At 36.5% G+C, this 16,368-nt stretch overlaps 1 protein-coding gene across 2 annotated transcripts in view; it reads right to left on the bottom strand.

Moving 5' to 3' along the window:
• Positions 1–16,368, bottom strand: part of ZFAT (zinc finger and AT-hook domain containing) — an 82,687-nt gene that overhangs the window by 6,807 nt on the left and 59,512 nt on the right. Inside the window, exons 12-16 of one of the 2 annotated variants that reach the window (XM_066336492.1) lie at positions 14,982–15,120; positions 12,007–12,045; positions 8,982–9,100; positions 7,475–7,601; positions 5,238–5,368 (exon numbers count right to left, since the gene is read on the bottom strand). In XM_066336492.1, the coding sequence (XP_066192589.1) occupies positions 5,238–5,368; positions 7,475–7,601; positions 8,982–9,100; positions 12,007–12,045; positions 14,982–15,120 (555 nt within the window). The remainder of the gene's footprint in view (positions 1–5,237; positions 5,369–7,474; positions 7,602–8,981; positions 9,101–12,006; positions 12,046–14,981; positions 15,121–16,368) is intronic. The other variant, XM_066336501.1, reaches the window with a different exon arrangement.

Here is a 16,368-nt window from a genome sequence, read left to right on the forward strand (position 1 = left end):
AGAGAAGACAATGAGGTACAAACTGCTCCTTATTAAAAATCCACACAACTAAGCACAATATGGAACAAGGAATTAGAAACTTGTTCAGAAAAAGTAATAAGCAATTAAATCTTCATGGACTAAGCAAAAGTGCGAGACAAGATCTTTACAGCTAATGAGAAATGGGACCCTAAGTTGGAAAGGAATAAAAAAACCAGGAAAGAAAATAAGATTTTGTTTGATGTGGCAAAAAAAAAAAAGGAACATCAAGTAAACAGGATAAGAGAGGGTGATGACAAGAAAAATAGAGAAAGTAATCTTTGAGTTTTTTTCTGAAAGAACACAAAAGGGATGAAACATAGACTGTGAATGTCAGAAAAAAAATTATCAAAGTTAACTGTAGCATAAAATAATCATGGCTTGGGCAACCATTGTAGCTAAAAGGTGAAATGAGAAACCATATAGGAGTCATCATTCAGAACAAATTGGCACCATTTAGGTATTCACCTGCAGGCAAGGCCCAAGAATGTTCCTGAGGAGGAAATCAGCTCTCTGGCTTGAATAATAGGAAAGACATCCCACAGAGTTGAGAAATAAAGTGGACTTCTGATGAACAGCTGTGCAGAAAGGCGGATACGATCACCTTAGTGATTGATAATAATGACTAGTGATTAAAACAAACTTCTCAGCCATCTTCAGACTGAGCTAAAAGTGATGGTTCTAGAGCACACAAACCCAGTGCAGTATAACAGGCCTAAAAACAGCAAATTACCAGCAATTTTGTCCATCACTATTTAAATGAAAAAAACCCTGAAAAACAGATAACATGCAAAATTTAACTGGTTACTACAGTGCATACCAATGTAAATCTGCTGTTTGCAATCCAAAATTCTACTATTCTGTAGTAGTAATTTGATGCAAAAAACCAAAAACTCATATTTGGACAGAGAACCCTACATGCTTTCTACTCTTTGCATCAAAGAGATCTGATACAAGAAATAAATTGCATTTATGAAAAAATAAACTAATTACATCAGGTTAATTACATCTTCCTGCCATTAAACATCCCTGCTAGCAAAATCTGGAAATGGAAGAGCAACAACTAGAAAACAAACTAGAGCTGATGAACACAGACCAAGAAGAGGAAACTCTTCTGATGTTGTGGTCAATGTAGTGAAGGATTCAGGAACTGAACTTTCAAGGATGTTCTTCATACATTGTGAAGGTGCAAGCATATGCACTTTGACAATCGTTTCCTTGGAGAGTTACTTACACCACTACACACTGAAAGAATCTCTTCTTAAAAAATAACATATCGGGGTGTTCATTTCTGAGGGCAATGTTTCCTCACAATAAACTCAGTATTTAAATCAAACAAATGTTTAACTTGGAAGAAACTTTTTATGGAACAATTAGTATCCTTGTTTGATGTACACTTTAACTGAAAGAAACAACTAAACATCAAGGCAGTTTGTAGTAAAAAACTATCTCTTTTCTAGTTAACAGAGAGATTTTTTGTGAAAAACAAGTTTTTGAACACAGGCCTGCAGAAACTGTAAATCAAGGATGTGAGTGATACTGCCTGACTGTTTATGTTTGGCATGAGAGCCAGGAAAATAGTCCACCCCTATAAATAATGGATTGAACAGTCTCTTCTAGCAAAATAAACAAAAACCCAAATGAATCCATCTCCACCTTAAGGCACAAGGGCAGAAGTCCATCTGTAATATGACACAGAGAGCTGAATGTGCAGAAAGGAAAAGCTCTTGTTTTACCCTTTCAGTCGTTTCACCTTCCCATGTGCTACTCCCACAAAACTCCTTTCTCCCCAGTCTCTTGCCTATATTTACCATCCACTATGAAGAGTATTTCTTGGCTTTTCTAAGCATTTATTAGCCTCTTTCCTAGTTGTTCTTCAAACTTAGCACTCTTTCCTCTCTCCTCCCCATCTTGCTACTTTTTTCATCTTTAAGCAGAGCAGAAAAACTCAAATGCCATGCTATGAAGTATTATCTTCTTTAGCTCTTTTACAAAGAGATCTAGAGTGGATCCCTAGTAACTGAACAAAGATGGACTTCTCCTGCCATGCTGTGATCAAAGCTTCAAAGGGGATTTTTGCCACTCTCAGATCATATTAATAAAACTTCACATTACTAACTTTTTTTAATCAGGCATTTGGTGAGAAATATATATTATACTCCTTAACAACTGCATATTTTCAGAACTCACACAACTGGATTTATCCCAAATTAGAAAAAAAATAACTTTGATAACAGATCAGTATACTCACTCATGGGCAAGATTAAGATAAAATCATTTCAGGCTCCAGACACAACCTTGGAAAGGTCTCATACACGTGACACTAACAGAACCAACAATGATTCCTATTCCAAGCATAATCCAAGCTAAGCAGGGCTAAGTTTGCATTTTTTGGGTTTAGAATCATAAGTTGAATCCAATTCTGTCTGGAATTGGTTACTGCTACATTGTCAAAGCCTTTTCTTTAATATAACCATTTGTATAAACAAGGAATATGAAGTTTCCTAAGTTAGAACTGAAATTCTGCTCTCCACATGCAATTCAGAAGCTGTGAAGAGACAATGTGATCTTGATTTCCCCTCCATTATAATGTGTATTTATAATTCAGTATACTTGCAGTAAGGCTGCAAGCAGAACAATAATTTAATAGAAGAACCCCTCAAACATGGTATTGTGTTAGCACACAGGGTAGGGAAGTGCTAAAGCATGAGCGCAGCAGCATTACTGAGAGATGCAGCTGGATTTCTACAAGATTTTACAGATAAAGTGTAAATGGGACTTTTATGAGTGAAAGTATGGATGAGGTCAACTGTGGGAGAAAGAAATTTCCAGGAAGGAAAGAGGAGACAAAATTAGGAACACTGTAGTATAACATTTACAGCAAAAATAAATCCTTTTAAAACATTCTTTAAATTTAGAATTAGAAGAAATTTCTTGGTGCAAATAAAGAAATATAAAGGAAACTTTCAGGGGCTAGCTAAAAATGAAATATGAAATAAGAACTGATATGAGAAATGGGTAATGTATGTTCTTAGAGCAAAAGAAAAAAACAAACAGCATAAAAATCAGGACAACTATAATAAATGTTGTTCAGGAAAAAAAAGTGGACCTAAGCTGCTAAGCAAGGACTCAGCGAGGCCATTAAAGAACAGGAGTGGAAATTCAGTGACAGATGATGTCAATACATTGCTGACACCCTGAATGAATTCTTTTTTTACAATCCACAAGAGAAGCTGAAGGTCATAGAAGAAAGTGTGGAATACATTTTCCAGTAGGAAAGTGAAACATGAACATATCTAAAGGTCACCTCAAGGTTAAAAATTAGGAAGCTCTGATAATTAAAACCCAAACAAGTCATAGGTACAAATGAAGGATATTCCACAGAAAGCAACTCAGTATTGAAAAAAAAAAACCCACGACAGTTTCTAATAGGGGAGGATTAAAGTCAAGTTAAGAACATTTAAAGACTTCTTTCCCTCAGATTAAAATTGGGTGTGCCTGTAATTCTGGAACAATTTTCCGGTGGGAACACAAGAGCTGGAAAGTAACTACAGCTGTATAACAGAGCAGACTATGATAACAAACCGATTCCTATAGAAAAATAAACGGGAAAAAAAGTGAATACTGAAAAGAAAAATTTAAAAAACGTGAAATATTCTAAAGGGAGGAGAAACTGGGCATTAAAATAAAAGCAGCAAAGAGATTCTGTGCTCTGAGAATTCAATATTTCATTTGATATAGGAGTGGTGCTTGTAAGAGTTTGATATCAGACCAGCAAGAGTCAAAAGAGGTGATTAGGGCTTAGCAGACTGCAAACTCAAAAGGCAAGAAATATGGATTGAAAAGTGAAGAAGAAAATTAATTTGGAATATAAATATTTACTTGGAAAAAGTTACCAGTAAATTCAGAGGGTCCAAAAAGGAAATTATTACATTTTATGATGACTCAGATATTGATCAGAGCTAACACTTGTATATTTAAAGTTTAACACTCAGATATCAAATTATTCTCTAGGCAGCTCTACTTCAGCAGCCACTCTCTCCTATACCTTTAGTACAATAGCCTCAAAAGATGCATTCCTTTAGGGAAGAACTAATTTTAATAATATTGACAAAAACCAATTGCTAATACTGCCTTCAACCCCTAAAAAGGTAATCTCTATAGCACAGCATGCATGTTGGTAGTGGCTATACTATAAAAGTTGTTTTGAAACTTGCACATAATTGGACCACACTATCTCTCTTCTGTTTAATGACTGAATTTAAATGAAATGTGGGTATGTTATTCTACAAAAAAAGTCCTAAACTCTTACATAATTTCTAGTCAAAATATCTGTTAAGTATTGCAAACGAACATCTGAAAGTGCTCTGACTCCAAATTCTGCCTTGTCTTTGTGACATTTGGGCAGCAAACTTAGGAATTATCCAAGTACTTCACAGACCATGAACTCCACAATTCTATGGAGCTCTCATTAACTCAATGTTCAAAACACTCCAAAAATGCTGAACTTAAAAGTTAGTTTTAGAACTCAGAATAATCAGTTCTGGTTAATTTAAATAAAAGGAGTCATTTAAACTCTTTGGGAAGTTAAAGCTTCTCATGTACTTTCCTTCCCTCACCTGTCAACCACTGAGTGCAGAGACCCCAGAGAATCAGTGGGGAAAGAGATAAACAAAGAGCTGTGCTCAAAGAGAAGGAACAAGCAGGGTTTAAAGAACATTGAGAGGAGAAGGGAAAATGGCAGCAACAAAGTTATCAGACATCTGTGAGGAGGAAATACTGAGCAAAAGTCTTGATGTTTGAAGGCAGTAGGCCCTCAAATTGAAAATTATTTCCTTTTGCTTGCTGCACCAAGGACCACCTGAATCTTTTAGAGGACAATGGCACTAAGTGTCCACACAAAATGTTATTTATAAAGCCTGAAAACACTTGCCGGAAAAAAAAGCTGTATTTTCACACACATACCTGTATTTAGTAATTCATATTTTATGTATTATATGCACTTTTAGTTGTATTAAGATACATGTGTATATATGTATAAACATGCACATGTGTGGGCACTTAAACATACACACACAAGACCCAGCGAAAAATCAGGAAAAATTCTCCATGTGTCTTGAATGATCATTTAAAATGTATCCCTCGCAAAGCAACACTCATTTCACAATGAATATATGAAAATTCAATGTGCCTGGTTTAGAGAAGGAAAGAGCTCTTACCTGCTTCACCACTGTCACTGTGCCAGGTGCCATGGTGACAACAGAAGCCACTGCAGTGGCATCGTGGGATTCTGAGCCCAACTCAATGATCTGCTGCAGGATGTTCACAGCTGTTGGATCCAGTCTTTCACCTGATCAGAAAGACAGCAGCCATAAGATCATCACAGTAGGACAGCTCTGAGGCTATGGGAATCCAAGTAGCACAGCCCTGACTCGCAGCACTGTTGGTACAATTCAAAAGCTCAAGAATGTGACCCTTTAATAGCAGATCTATGGCAGGGAACTATTCACAAAACAAATTTGTCCAGGGAATACAGGGATCAGCAAGTGAAGCCACACTGATCACTTCTATGCCTATTTGAAAGAGATCTAAAACAATACATTGAAATAAAGAAACAACAGCAACAAGTCATAGCAGGAACTGCAAATTAGGAAGCTGCACGACTTTACAAATCCAAGTGTGTATTTACCAGACATTCAACTTACACAGAACCTACTTGTATACTTATAACCATGACAGCCATCAGTATTTTAGAAACCTATGTTTAGCATCTGTCTGGCCCTCTGCAATACCCCTCAACTTAAATGAAATAGTTTTATCACTAACCTGCTGAAGGGAAAGGTTAATTGCTTGAGAAAACTCATACTGATAATTTTGTAAACACTGGATCAGAACATGTCTGTCCTTTTAAAAAAATTCTCTGATGTGTGTAGCCCTGCCAAAGGAAAGGGATGTTTACAAAAAACCCCAAATTTTAACAACTATAAAAACCACTGATAGTTGTACTCTCACTTCTCACAAGGTGTTAAAGACTGAATGCAGAAAAATGTGGTTTTTTATGCATGAATACAAATTCCCACCAATGGCCCACCATTTCTACATGCCCATTGTTAGCATGAGGGAGAAAGACAGGGAAAGAAACTGTCAGGGTCATGTAAAGCCGCCTTATATTTGCTTTAATCACTCTCAGAGATAGAAAAGAGATAGCAAATAGAGTAAATCTACCTTCCTAACTTAAACTCTTTCAAATTGAGGATGATGCTGTGATAGTAGTCTAGGTCAGACAATTTAATTTCAAATAGAAAGAAGTTATATTTTACTAATTATGTAAGATACAAATGTATCTGAGTAGAGAATAAAGTTTTGCTTGCTTTGGGTTTTGGGTTTTTTTTTAAACCATAAAACTACCTTTAGACAAGATACCATTGTTTACATACTAAGAGGGAATATGCTGGAAGAGTATCTGAAGTTGGATGCTCTAAAAAGATTACTCAAAAAACTATAGCCTCATGCTTAAAAAAAAGAATTCTATGTACAGTACATTCCATGACAATATTTATTTTAATGTATTTATTTTAATTTAGATGTATAGAAGATTAAGGAATGTCCTCAAAAAGTTTTCACTTATTCAGAATTTCCTCTCATTAAATAATATATACAGACTGGTAGTAATGTAATTTAAATGCAACATGCTTGGAAAATTTGTAAAAACTGAGAGGCTTTGATATGTATCTCTATTCTGAACTGTGAAGACCACAGGGGTAAGCAAATGTAAATGCTGTCTTCTGATAACCAAGGCATTTATTTATATCTATTAAAAGAAAACCCCAAACAACCTAGGAACACCCACTCTAGTGTCTGGTGTTTTAACACTCTCAGAAATCTGGGCATTTTTTCCTTTTCTCCTGATTTTTTTTTTTTTTTTATTTCCCACTTAGCATACATTATCTAATGCTACTCTTTCCCTCCTCAACCAGATATAGAATAGCTCACTTAGTTTTGTGTACCATCAAAACTGAGACTGTTAGTGCTGTCTTGAGAACGTGGTAAATGAGCTATTCCACCATGTCACTCCTGCAGTCTTGCTGACTACAGCCAGAGAGGGAGAAAAATAACAGCCAGAGAATTGTCATTAGATACACACCATCTACTCTGCCAAGATAGCTAATTTCACAGAATATTTAATAATATAGGCAGGAAATTCCACACAGCTAATAATAAAGTGCAAAACAGGCAGTGATAAGTATTAATGACTTCAGGATATAGAAATTCATAATGAATTATAATTTCTCATTTATCCTTAAAGAAAATATAGCCCCCCCGAAGTAAGTTTTGAGTGGCTTTATTTCATAATTTTTAATAGGAGATCACAGGAGTTCATATATTGCCCAGTACACTCAAAAGAATTAGATATTTTGGAAAAAAAGGTGTTCCAACCTAGAAAAAGGTAACTTACTGTTCTCAGAAGTGTATCTGAGGTTCTGTAATGCAGCCACAGCAGCCTGAGTGCCCTGAACGTCTTCTCCAGCCTCTGTGATATGGAGATACTGAGTGGATGCTTCCTCGGAAACTTCGGCAGTTAACTTGGAAACAGAATCCAGCCAAGGCATGAATAATCTCATTTCAGTGATTTAACAGCAACAAGGAATGAGTTTGGACAACAAATATTGTAATGAGAGCTATACTGGGTGAAACAGAATTCAAGAGTATTACATAGGAGACAGAATAATCATCCCACAGTGTTCTTCTAGATTGTACTTCAAAAGTTTTTTTAAGGATGCTCAGTTATCCTTATTTTTGTTGCATGGTTTTCTTAGAACTCACAACAGACTTGTCTGTACCAGGGTTTAGCAAAGACCTTTTGAGCAAAATGAATTTATAATGAAAACACCTCAGAGGCTTGAAAAAAAAAGGGCATTTTGTTTTAGAAAAGTTATCCTTTCCATAAACTGTGGTTTTTTTCAAGACAAGCTGTCAATACATAGTCCTGCTTTGATGGGACTCTTTCTTTATAGCCAGTTCAGCAACAGAAACATTCTTGCATCCAGAATATCCCCTTATGTTTTCAGCTTTGGGCAGCTACAGGGAAAGTGCACAGATAATCATCTGGAGTATGGATACAAGATTCTTAAGGGCTACATTTTAAAATGCTTGTCCTGTGTTCTTTGAACAGCTGTCCAAATAGAACCTACTCCAGTGTTTTACAAGGACTTATCCTTCTGTGGATACTCAATGACTGTTAGACAAGACCTGTGGGTCAGGCCTTCCAAATCAGGCATTAGATTTGTGATGGAGGACAGACTGAAATTCAGCAGAAGAGGCCTAAAACTGTGAGGGTCAGGCAGCTGCAGTTGACTCCTGGCTTCTTCCTCTCACTGCACTTCAAAATCAGCTTGCTCAGGCAGTGGAAGACACTCTGCTGGCCAACCATAATATTTTAATAAGCGTCTAAATGTGTGGTTTTCCCATTGATTCTGCACGAATCTCTAGGATTGAAGCTGAAAACATGGAATGTATCATAGAAGACTTACTCTGCATAGCATAATTTCTTCAGCTGATCAATTAAAAAAATCAGTTTTCTAGATTCTAGTGTTCTCTGAACCAAGACATAGGCCTTTTTCTGCAGCTTTACTCATCTTACAGTTAACATCAGTGAACATTCAGCATATTAGGAAATGCAGTAAGTTTTTCAATTTCACATTTTTTTGCTAAAGCTTTTATCCTTTTGCTGCAAATAGAGGACTAGAATCCTAAAATGCAAAAATAAGCATTTACAAGGTTGCTAACTCTACCATATACTAAAATTTAACAGACATAACAAGGCATGCATTCAAACAAAGATAAGATTCTGATCTTATGTAAAGTCAGAATCACATTTTTTTCCACTTCTTATTTTTATTCTTACTTTTCTCCCCTGAATTTTAAAAAATCTTAGGGTCAAAGTCATTGTTATTTTGCTTTACCTCCCATTTGGTCTCCCCATCATTCTCCACTAGCTTCATTCCATGCTTGTTTTTAAGATGTCTGTTGAACTCCCATTTTGTACCATACACAAAGCTGCAAACAGGACACTTAATGCCACCTACAAGGAAACAGAAATAAATTCTTTGAGTTATTTTCATATAAATTCTTTTTCAATGCAGTAAAAATCTGTTTAATTTGACCCACTGTCAATCAAGCTATGAAATTGTAAAATGTTTCCCTTTAGCCATTTGCCATGAAATATGTTAATATTTAACATATACATCAGTGGCATACTTTATAATATTAAGCTATATTAATAATTAATAAATATTTAGTAACATTTTTAAACTTTGTCTTCTCTAAGACAGCTGTTTTAGTTTTGTCAAGTTTCAAATAAAAAAAAGTGGGTTGTTTTTTTTACATTAGCAAAGTGAATTAGGAAGATTTAACAATGAATATCCTCTTCACCCAAATGTTTGCTCTTGAGATTCATGCTAGCATGCAAACTGTAAATAAAGTTTTCTGCCTACAAAATGATGCACAGCATGGATGTATGTACAGCATTACAGGTAAAATGATGTACAGCATTACAGCTAAAAAACTAAGCACAATGAAATCATGAGAATTCACTTTTTTATATAAGATTAAAGAGCTTTTACTTATTTTGCTTATGAAAGTCATTTGGTCAAATGTCAAATCTCATTTGCTTGTAATTATGCAAATATAGATTTCGCTTTTTTTCTCCTCTACTGACTAAAGAGGACAAGAATAACCTGCATGGGATAAATTGTTGCATTAGGTGACCAGAACTCACAGTAACAAATCTAATGGCTGGGGAAGTGCCTTATGCCCTTCCAGGAACTGGGCTACCACACGTCTGACTCCACATCATCGTGGCAAAACATGATTCTCACCCATCATGTTCAAAGGCACCAAGGAGTGCCTCACAAAAGGTGGTTGTAAGCCAAGACAGTCCTTTATGAACAAGGTGATTAGAAAAAACATCCCATTTTACAGGAATGGAAAGCTACCATATGGCAACCAGGTGAAAAGAAGCAAAATTTTTATTTTGATAAAACAGAATTTAACTACACTCAGTCTCTAGGGTATTTCACTGACACTTCCTGTTACCATACTAACCCTCCTCTTTGCTAAGTCTTTACCAAACTTCACTGTTAGAGCAGATGCTCAATATTCCATCTCTAAGCAAAACTGAAGCAGTTTTATAAAGGGAAATTCATAAAGTTCAGCTTAGAACAGATTAGATTAGATAATATTATCAGTTACAGAAAATAAAATTACACATTAATTTCACACCAATCTGGAGTATTAGGGAAAACACATTGCTGTGAAATAGTGAACACTTTTCTGCATTACTTTGATATCAAAACTATTGTAACAACACACCAGGTAAATTAAATCTTTAACGTTTTTCATTATGACTTTAATTAAGTAAGAAGTAATAGAAGCATAGAATTCAACTGGTATTATGTAACTCCATATCAGTGACTTGATATGGAAGCTCAGAAAAATTAATTTCTAGATATTTCTTTAGAATGGTGGGTAACATACAGAGACAGTCAACGAATCACACGCCTTTACTATTTTCACTAACAAAACTGATGTTTGTAACAAAATACTGCAGGCAGATGTTACATAGCTCCACAACTTTCTTCCATTGACACGAGCTCTTTTTTATTTATTGGCCTAAAAACTCCACAAGACAATTCTCCTTTTTGTACAAAGAAAGCAGGTGATGACAGCTGTAAACCAGAACACTGAGGCCACAACTGGATCCTCATGTATGGCCTGCACAAGTAGCTGCACAAACACAAACGAAAATCTGTCTCTCAGACACATAAATAAAATGTTTATGGATGGGAGGGAGTATCAGTGAGGAGAAAAGAAACAAATTTGAGAAAAATTGTATGTGACTTGCCCACCACAAAGCAAATGAAACTACAGATAAGCCATCAAATGAGCACACAGACAGGGCCTTGAAGAAAAACTAGTGAGTAATGCATAATATTCTTGCCCCCTTTGCAGAATGTATCAAATTCTTATCCTATTTATTTTCATTTATTACTTTATAATACTAAAATAAATGTCAGATTGCAGACTTCTACTTAAACAGAGAAACACACACACACACCCTGCAAAATCTCAAGCATTCCTCTGATCCTGGGTGAATCCAATTTGTACCACAAGCCCAGAAATTAAATACTGCTGTCTATCCTTGACAGTGCGGTTGCTCCAATGAACAGTCCCTCTTCTGTGACTCATTAATTTATTTATAAGCTCATTCTAGGAATATTGAGTACGATCCAGCAGTCTACATCCATATAAATATTTCCAATGAAATTTATTTGCAGTGCCTGCAGTGCAGTCAAAACCAGCTGACAGTAGAAGAGATGAGCAAGTGTGAGGCAATTCACTCTGGGCTCAGTGGGTAGCTTAGAACAAGCAGAATACAATACAAATAGATATAGACAGCTTTTATTAGATATTAATCTTTGTTACTTTACCCTCTCAATTTCTTTTCAAGCCTCTTTGTTTGCTGGTACTCTCTCCTTTTCCTTTTCATCTATATTCCGTTCATTTCAAAGGATTTGTTTAATATCAGGCCTGAAAGGTCTTCTTCCTTTACATGAATATATGAATAATTTTCCAAAATTGCTTTTCAGATCTATGAATAGAGTAAATTGAAACTAAATAGAAGCTAGTCAGATAGCAAGGTGCAACTTCTGGCCCAAACAACTCAGAAACACACAGAATCATCCAAAGATTTGGGTTGGAAGGGACCTTAAAGATCATCTTGTTCCGACCCCTCTGCCAACTGGCAGCAACACTTTCCATTAGCCCAGGTTGCTCAGGGTCCCATCCAACCTGGCCTTTAACACTTCCAGGCATAGGACATCCACAATCCATCTGGGCAACTTTTTCCAGTACCTCACAGTAAATTTCTTCCTAACATTTATTTCCTTGTATGACACCCAGGTGTCATATATGTCAAATATTACTTACTTGTCACACTGCAAAATGTGTCCACAGTAATCTGTTGTGCTGTGTGAACCAAATACAGAAGACATTCTGATTTCCGAATCAGGAAAACTTTTATTAACTTCAATAGGATTCATGTTTATCACTTCCAAATGCAAATGTCTCCCACAAGGAACAATACTTTGCCCAGTGAGATGCCAAAATACTGAAAAAAAGTTATGTTTCTATAGTATGATAAGGAATTTCTGGTCTTGTTTCGAGCCCAGGTGCAAGATCCATCTGATGCATCACAGAACAGGAAATTGAGTTGGCAAAGGAAGCTGCATGTGGGAAAATTACACCTATTAACAGAGCTTTCTTCATTACAGAGCCCTGACAAGAGACAGACTTCACAGCTCCTACATGGATTTGATGCCTCATTATTACTCCAAAATGCCTGACTTTTCCACAGGTGAATCTGGAAAACAGGCACAGCACTGCTGTCAGCACAGGAAATATAAATGCTGTGTAAGGAGAGGAAGAGAACGAAACATGCTAGAGATGGAAAGAACAGAATAGGCTGCTTCAGTTGTAAGGGACCTACAAGAACCACCTAGTCCAACTGCCTGACCAATTCAGAGATAACCAAAAGTTAAAGCTGTTGTTAAGGGCCTATTCCCCAAATGCCCCTTAAACACTGACACTGAGGCACTGATCACTGCTCTGAGAAGCCTGTTCCACTGTTTGATCATCCTCTCAGTAAAGAAATGCCTCTAAATTCCCAGTCTAAGCATGCCAGGCATGGTTTTGAACCATTCTAACATGTTCTATCACTGGATCTCAAGGAGAAGAGCTCAGCACTTTCCTCTCCCCTTCCCCACTCAGGAAGCTGTTACAGAGCCATGAGGTTGCCCCTCAGCTTCCTACAAACCAGACAACCCCAGAGCCTTCATGTGTTCCTCACAGGACATGTCTTCCAGCCCCATCACAATCTTTTTTTCCCCTCTGAATACAAGTAATAACCTTCACATCCTTGCTTGGTGGATCCCAGCCCTGTACTCAGGGCTCCAACGCTGAGCAGAGCAGAAAAATCCTCTTTTTCCTGCTGGTCATGCTGTGTTTAATGCACCCCAGGGTGGGATTTGCCCTCTGGGCTGCCAGGGCTCACTGTTGGCTCCTGCAGAGCTGCTGTCAACCAAATACCTGTCTGCAGGGCTGATCTCCCTCACTTAGACTACTGCTTCCATCCTAGAGGCAGAAGCTGACATTTGAACTTCTTAAATTTCATCTTGTCCAGTGTTCCAATGTGGTGTGAAAAGGATATCCACCACAGAAAAAAGTTAAAGACTCTTCTCTCTTATCTCACTCCAATGTCTCCATTTTAAGGCTACTCTTGCATCTCAACAACTTTACTGTTCTTTTGTTTCAGTAGAAAAAGAATTATTTTCAGAACTGCATTTATCTGGCTCCCAAAGGGGAAGGAAAGCCTAATCAGTGTAAGATCAATTTTCTTTGTTCCGAACATGGCAAGTATGAGCCCTAATTTATACTAGGAGAATTCATTCTCTCATATCTATTCAGACAAATGATTCCTTGCAGTGCTCAGATATTTGGAAAGTTAAACAAAGGCCCCCATAGTGAAGAGCTCTTCCTTAATCTGGTTGACTACAAAATTAGAGGATCTGAGTACTGACCAAGCAAATACTACTTCCTTAAAACAACTGCAGGTTCCCCATGGACTTACACTATCAGAGAAAATACTTGTAAGATTACACTATGTATTCACCCTGTTACAGATACTTACTTTTCAAATTATTTTGGTGTTTTTTTGACAAAAGGAAACAAAGAAATGTTATATAAAACCAACACAGACTCAGATTACTTATTGTAGTTACACATTTTCCCCTTATAGAAGAAGTTTAAAGGGAGAGTCTCAGACTGAGTTATCTTTCTTTGTGTCATCATTTCAGTATTTTAATATGGATTAATGCCTTCAGTAGATAAATTTTATGTGTTAGAGTAATGATTTGCAAGAAACATTTAGAAATAATGTAACCTTAGAAGAATTACATTTAATTCATTATCTAATACAACAACATTATTGTAGTCTCTATTCTTCTTCAACAAAATCAGAATCTGAAGATTTCAAAAGATGCAACTGTTGGCAGTTTCCATTAAAAATAGGAAAAAGACTTTCTAAAATTATGAGTAACAAAGAAGGAAACTTAATTTAACCAAGAATTAAAATATTTTCCACACAATTTAATATTTAATGCAGCTTTCTCCTCTTCTTGCTCAATATTCCTCACACCAGGCACTAGAACTGAAGGAGCTTTACACCCAAAATCATACCTGACTGTATGATCAGTTGTTTGCTTTGGTTCATCCACCCAGTGTGTCACAGCAAAACTACTTATGGGAGCCAGACAAATCTTAAATTAGACGGTTAAGAGTTCTGTTATATTTCTAATGAATTCTTGGCTTACTTACACAGACACGGTGTGCTTTCTTTGCCCATAAACAAGATTCTGAACATAACAATTCCTAACCTGTTTTACTTGTACTCTCTTTTCTCCCCAGATTTTTCTAGTGGGGGCATAATTTGCTCCCATTTACTCTTCAGTCTCTTTCCTTATGTTTGCTCAAGTTCAACCTTGCAGAATTGTCACAGAAATTTATCAGCAGAATGTTAGAAATTTATCATACATTTCAACATACAGTGATACTTGACTTACAAAAAGAGACAAGTATAAATGATAAATGTATGCAACAACAAATAGCAGAGGCAAGGTCAAACAAAACTGTCCCAAAAGGTTCCCACACCCTTAAAATCCAAGAACAAAGGACATTGAACGAAGGGCAAATGGTGGCCGTTTCAGAATTACAAAAAGGAATAATGATTTATCATGTAACAACCAATAAACTGAAGAACACATACTGCACAAAATCTTCACACTGTTTGCTTCAGGAAAAAAAAAAAAAAAAAACAAGTCAATAAATTGTATATGGTGGAGATGTACCTTGCTGGATAAGAGCTTCAGCTGTAGGCTCCCCAGACCCTGCATTGACGTACTCTTCATTGGGATGCTTCCTGTTGTAATGCCTCTTCAGGGAACCAGATATATTGCAGGAATAGTGGCAATGTGCACAGCGGAAGGGCTGGGAGCAAAAAGGAAAATGTTGGACTGTATTTCTTCACCTCTTCAGGATACAGGTCTAAGCCGCAATCCCAAGTTTTGATCCCAAGAAACCATGCTCATTTCTGGATTGGGTGTCTTTTAAGGAAACCCTCAAAAACTCAAAATAAATTGAAGTTGTAACTAAACATAAACTAAATTTGGTACTTTTTATTATGTGCAAGAAAGCAAGTATCCTCACTACTGTAAGATTATTACTGAGTTTTTGTAATTCGCTAAATCGTGTGTTTTCATAATTGATGATAACAGGTCTGACCATGTGGAGAATCTCTACTATGAAATGACTCAGCTGCTGTGAGCTTTGGTGTGAAAAAGGGCAGCAAGAAAACTAAATAACTGAAAGTGCAACATGATTATACAGCCAATCTAACAGGTTTCCTTTCTTTTCCTTTTTTCCTTTTCTTTCCCTCTTCTCACCTTTCCCTGGCATTTGCACTTCTCTGACCATTTGGGAGCTGATTTTGGCAACTAAATTAATTATTATTTGTAAGAACACTTCGTTCTTCAAGTGACAGAGAGATAAATTCCTAAAGCAAAAAAAACAGAAAAACAAACATTTGAGCTTAAGGTAAACCTTTGATAATAACTTTCTGACTGAGATGTATCACAGTTATAGGAAGTTTGACACAACCATTAGGTCCTGTAAAAGAGTGCAGAGGTTGACCGAAGTCTCAGGGAAAAGTCAAGTACCTCAGAATAGGATGGAAAATGTTTCAGGCACAGCAGCCCCACCTAAAGCTCCTCAGCAGAAAATGGTTGGTACAGAAATGTTCATCTGGGAGCTGAATTTAAAGCACAGAAAGGTGTCTGCAGTCAGGGTACATTGATTAGAATACTCTCCTACCCTCATTGCTCATGATCTTCCTTCAGGCTCCAAACAGCAAAAATAAGGAAGAAAAGTGATGTTCAGACTGCCTTAACCTTATGCTTCAGAGGGTACTATAACATTCAGCTACTCAATATTTCAGAGATGTTCTCTTTCTATTGCTGAAACTGTCATGTTTTAAAGAAAATAATCCAGACAGATTGCTGTGCTCTTGTAGCACTCATTTGTGCAAGTCATGCATGTTACCTGCTACTGGATAGCAGGACTGCAAATTCATGGAGCTGGGAAATATGATGGATTAAAGGATCATTAGGTCACATAAGTAATGACATTTCTCTGAATCTGATAAGCATGCAAACAACTGTCCTAGAAAAAGACAAACAT

The sequence above is a fragment of the Sylvia atricapilla genome, chromosome 1 (genome assembly GCF_009819655.1).
Source record: "Sylvia atricapilla isolate bSylAtr1 chromosome 1, bSylAtr1.pri, whole genome shotgun sequence".
Lineage (NCBI taxonomy): Eukaryota > Metazoa > Chordata > Aves > Passeriformes > Sylviidae > Sylvia > Sylvia atricapilla.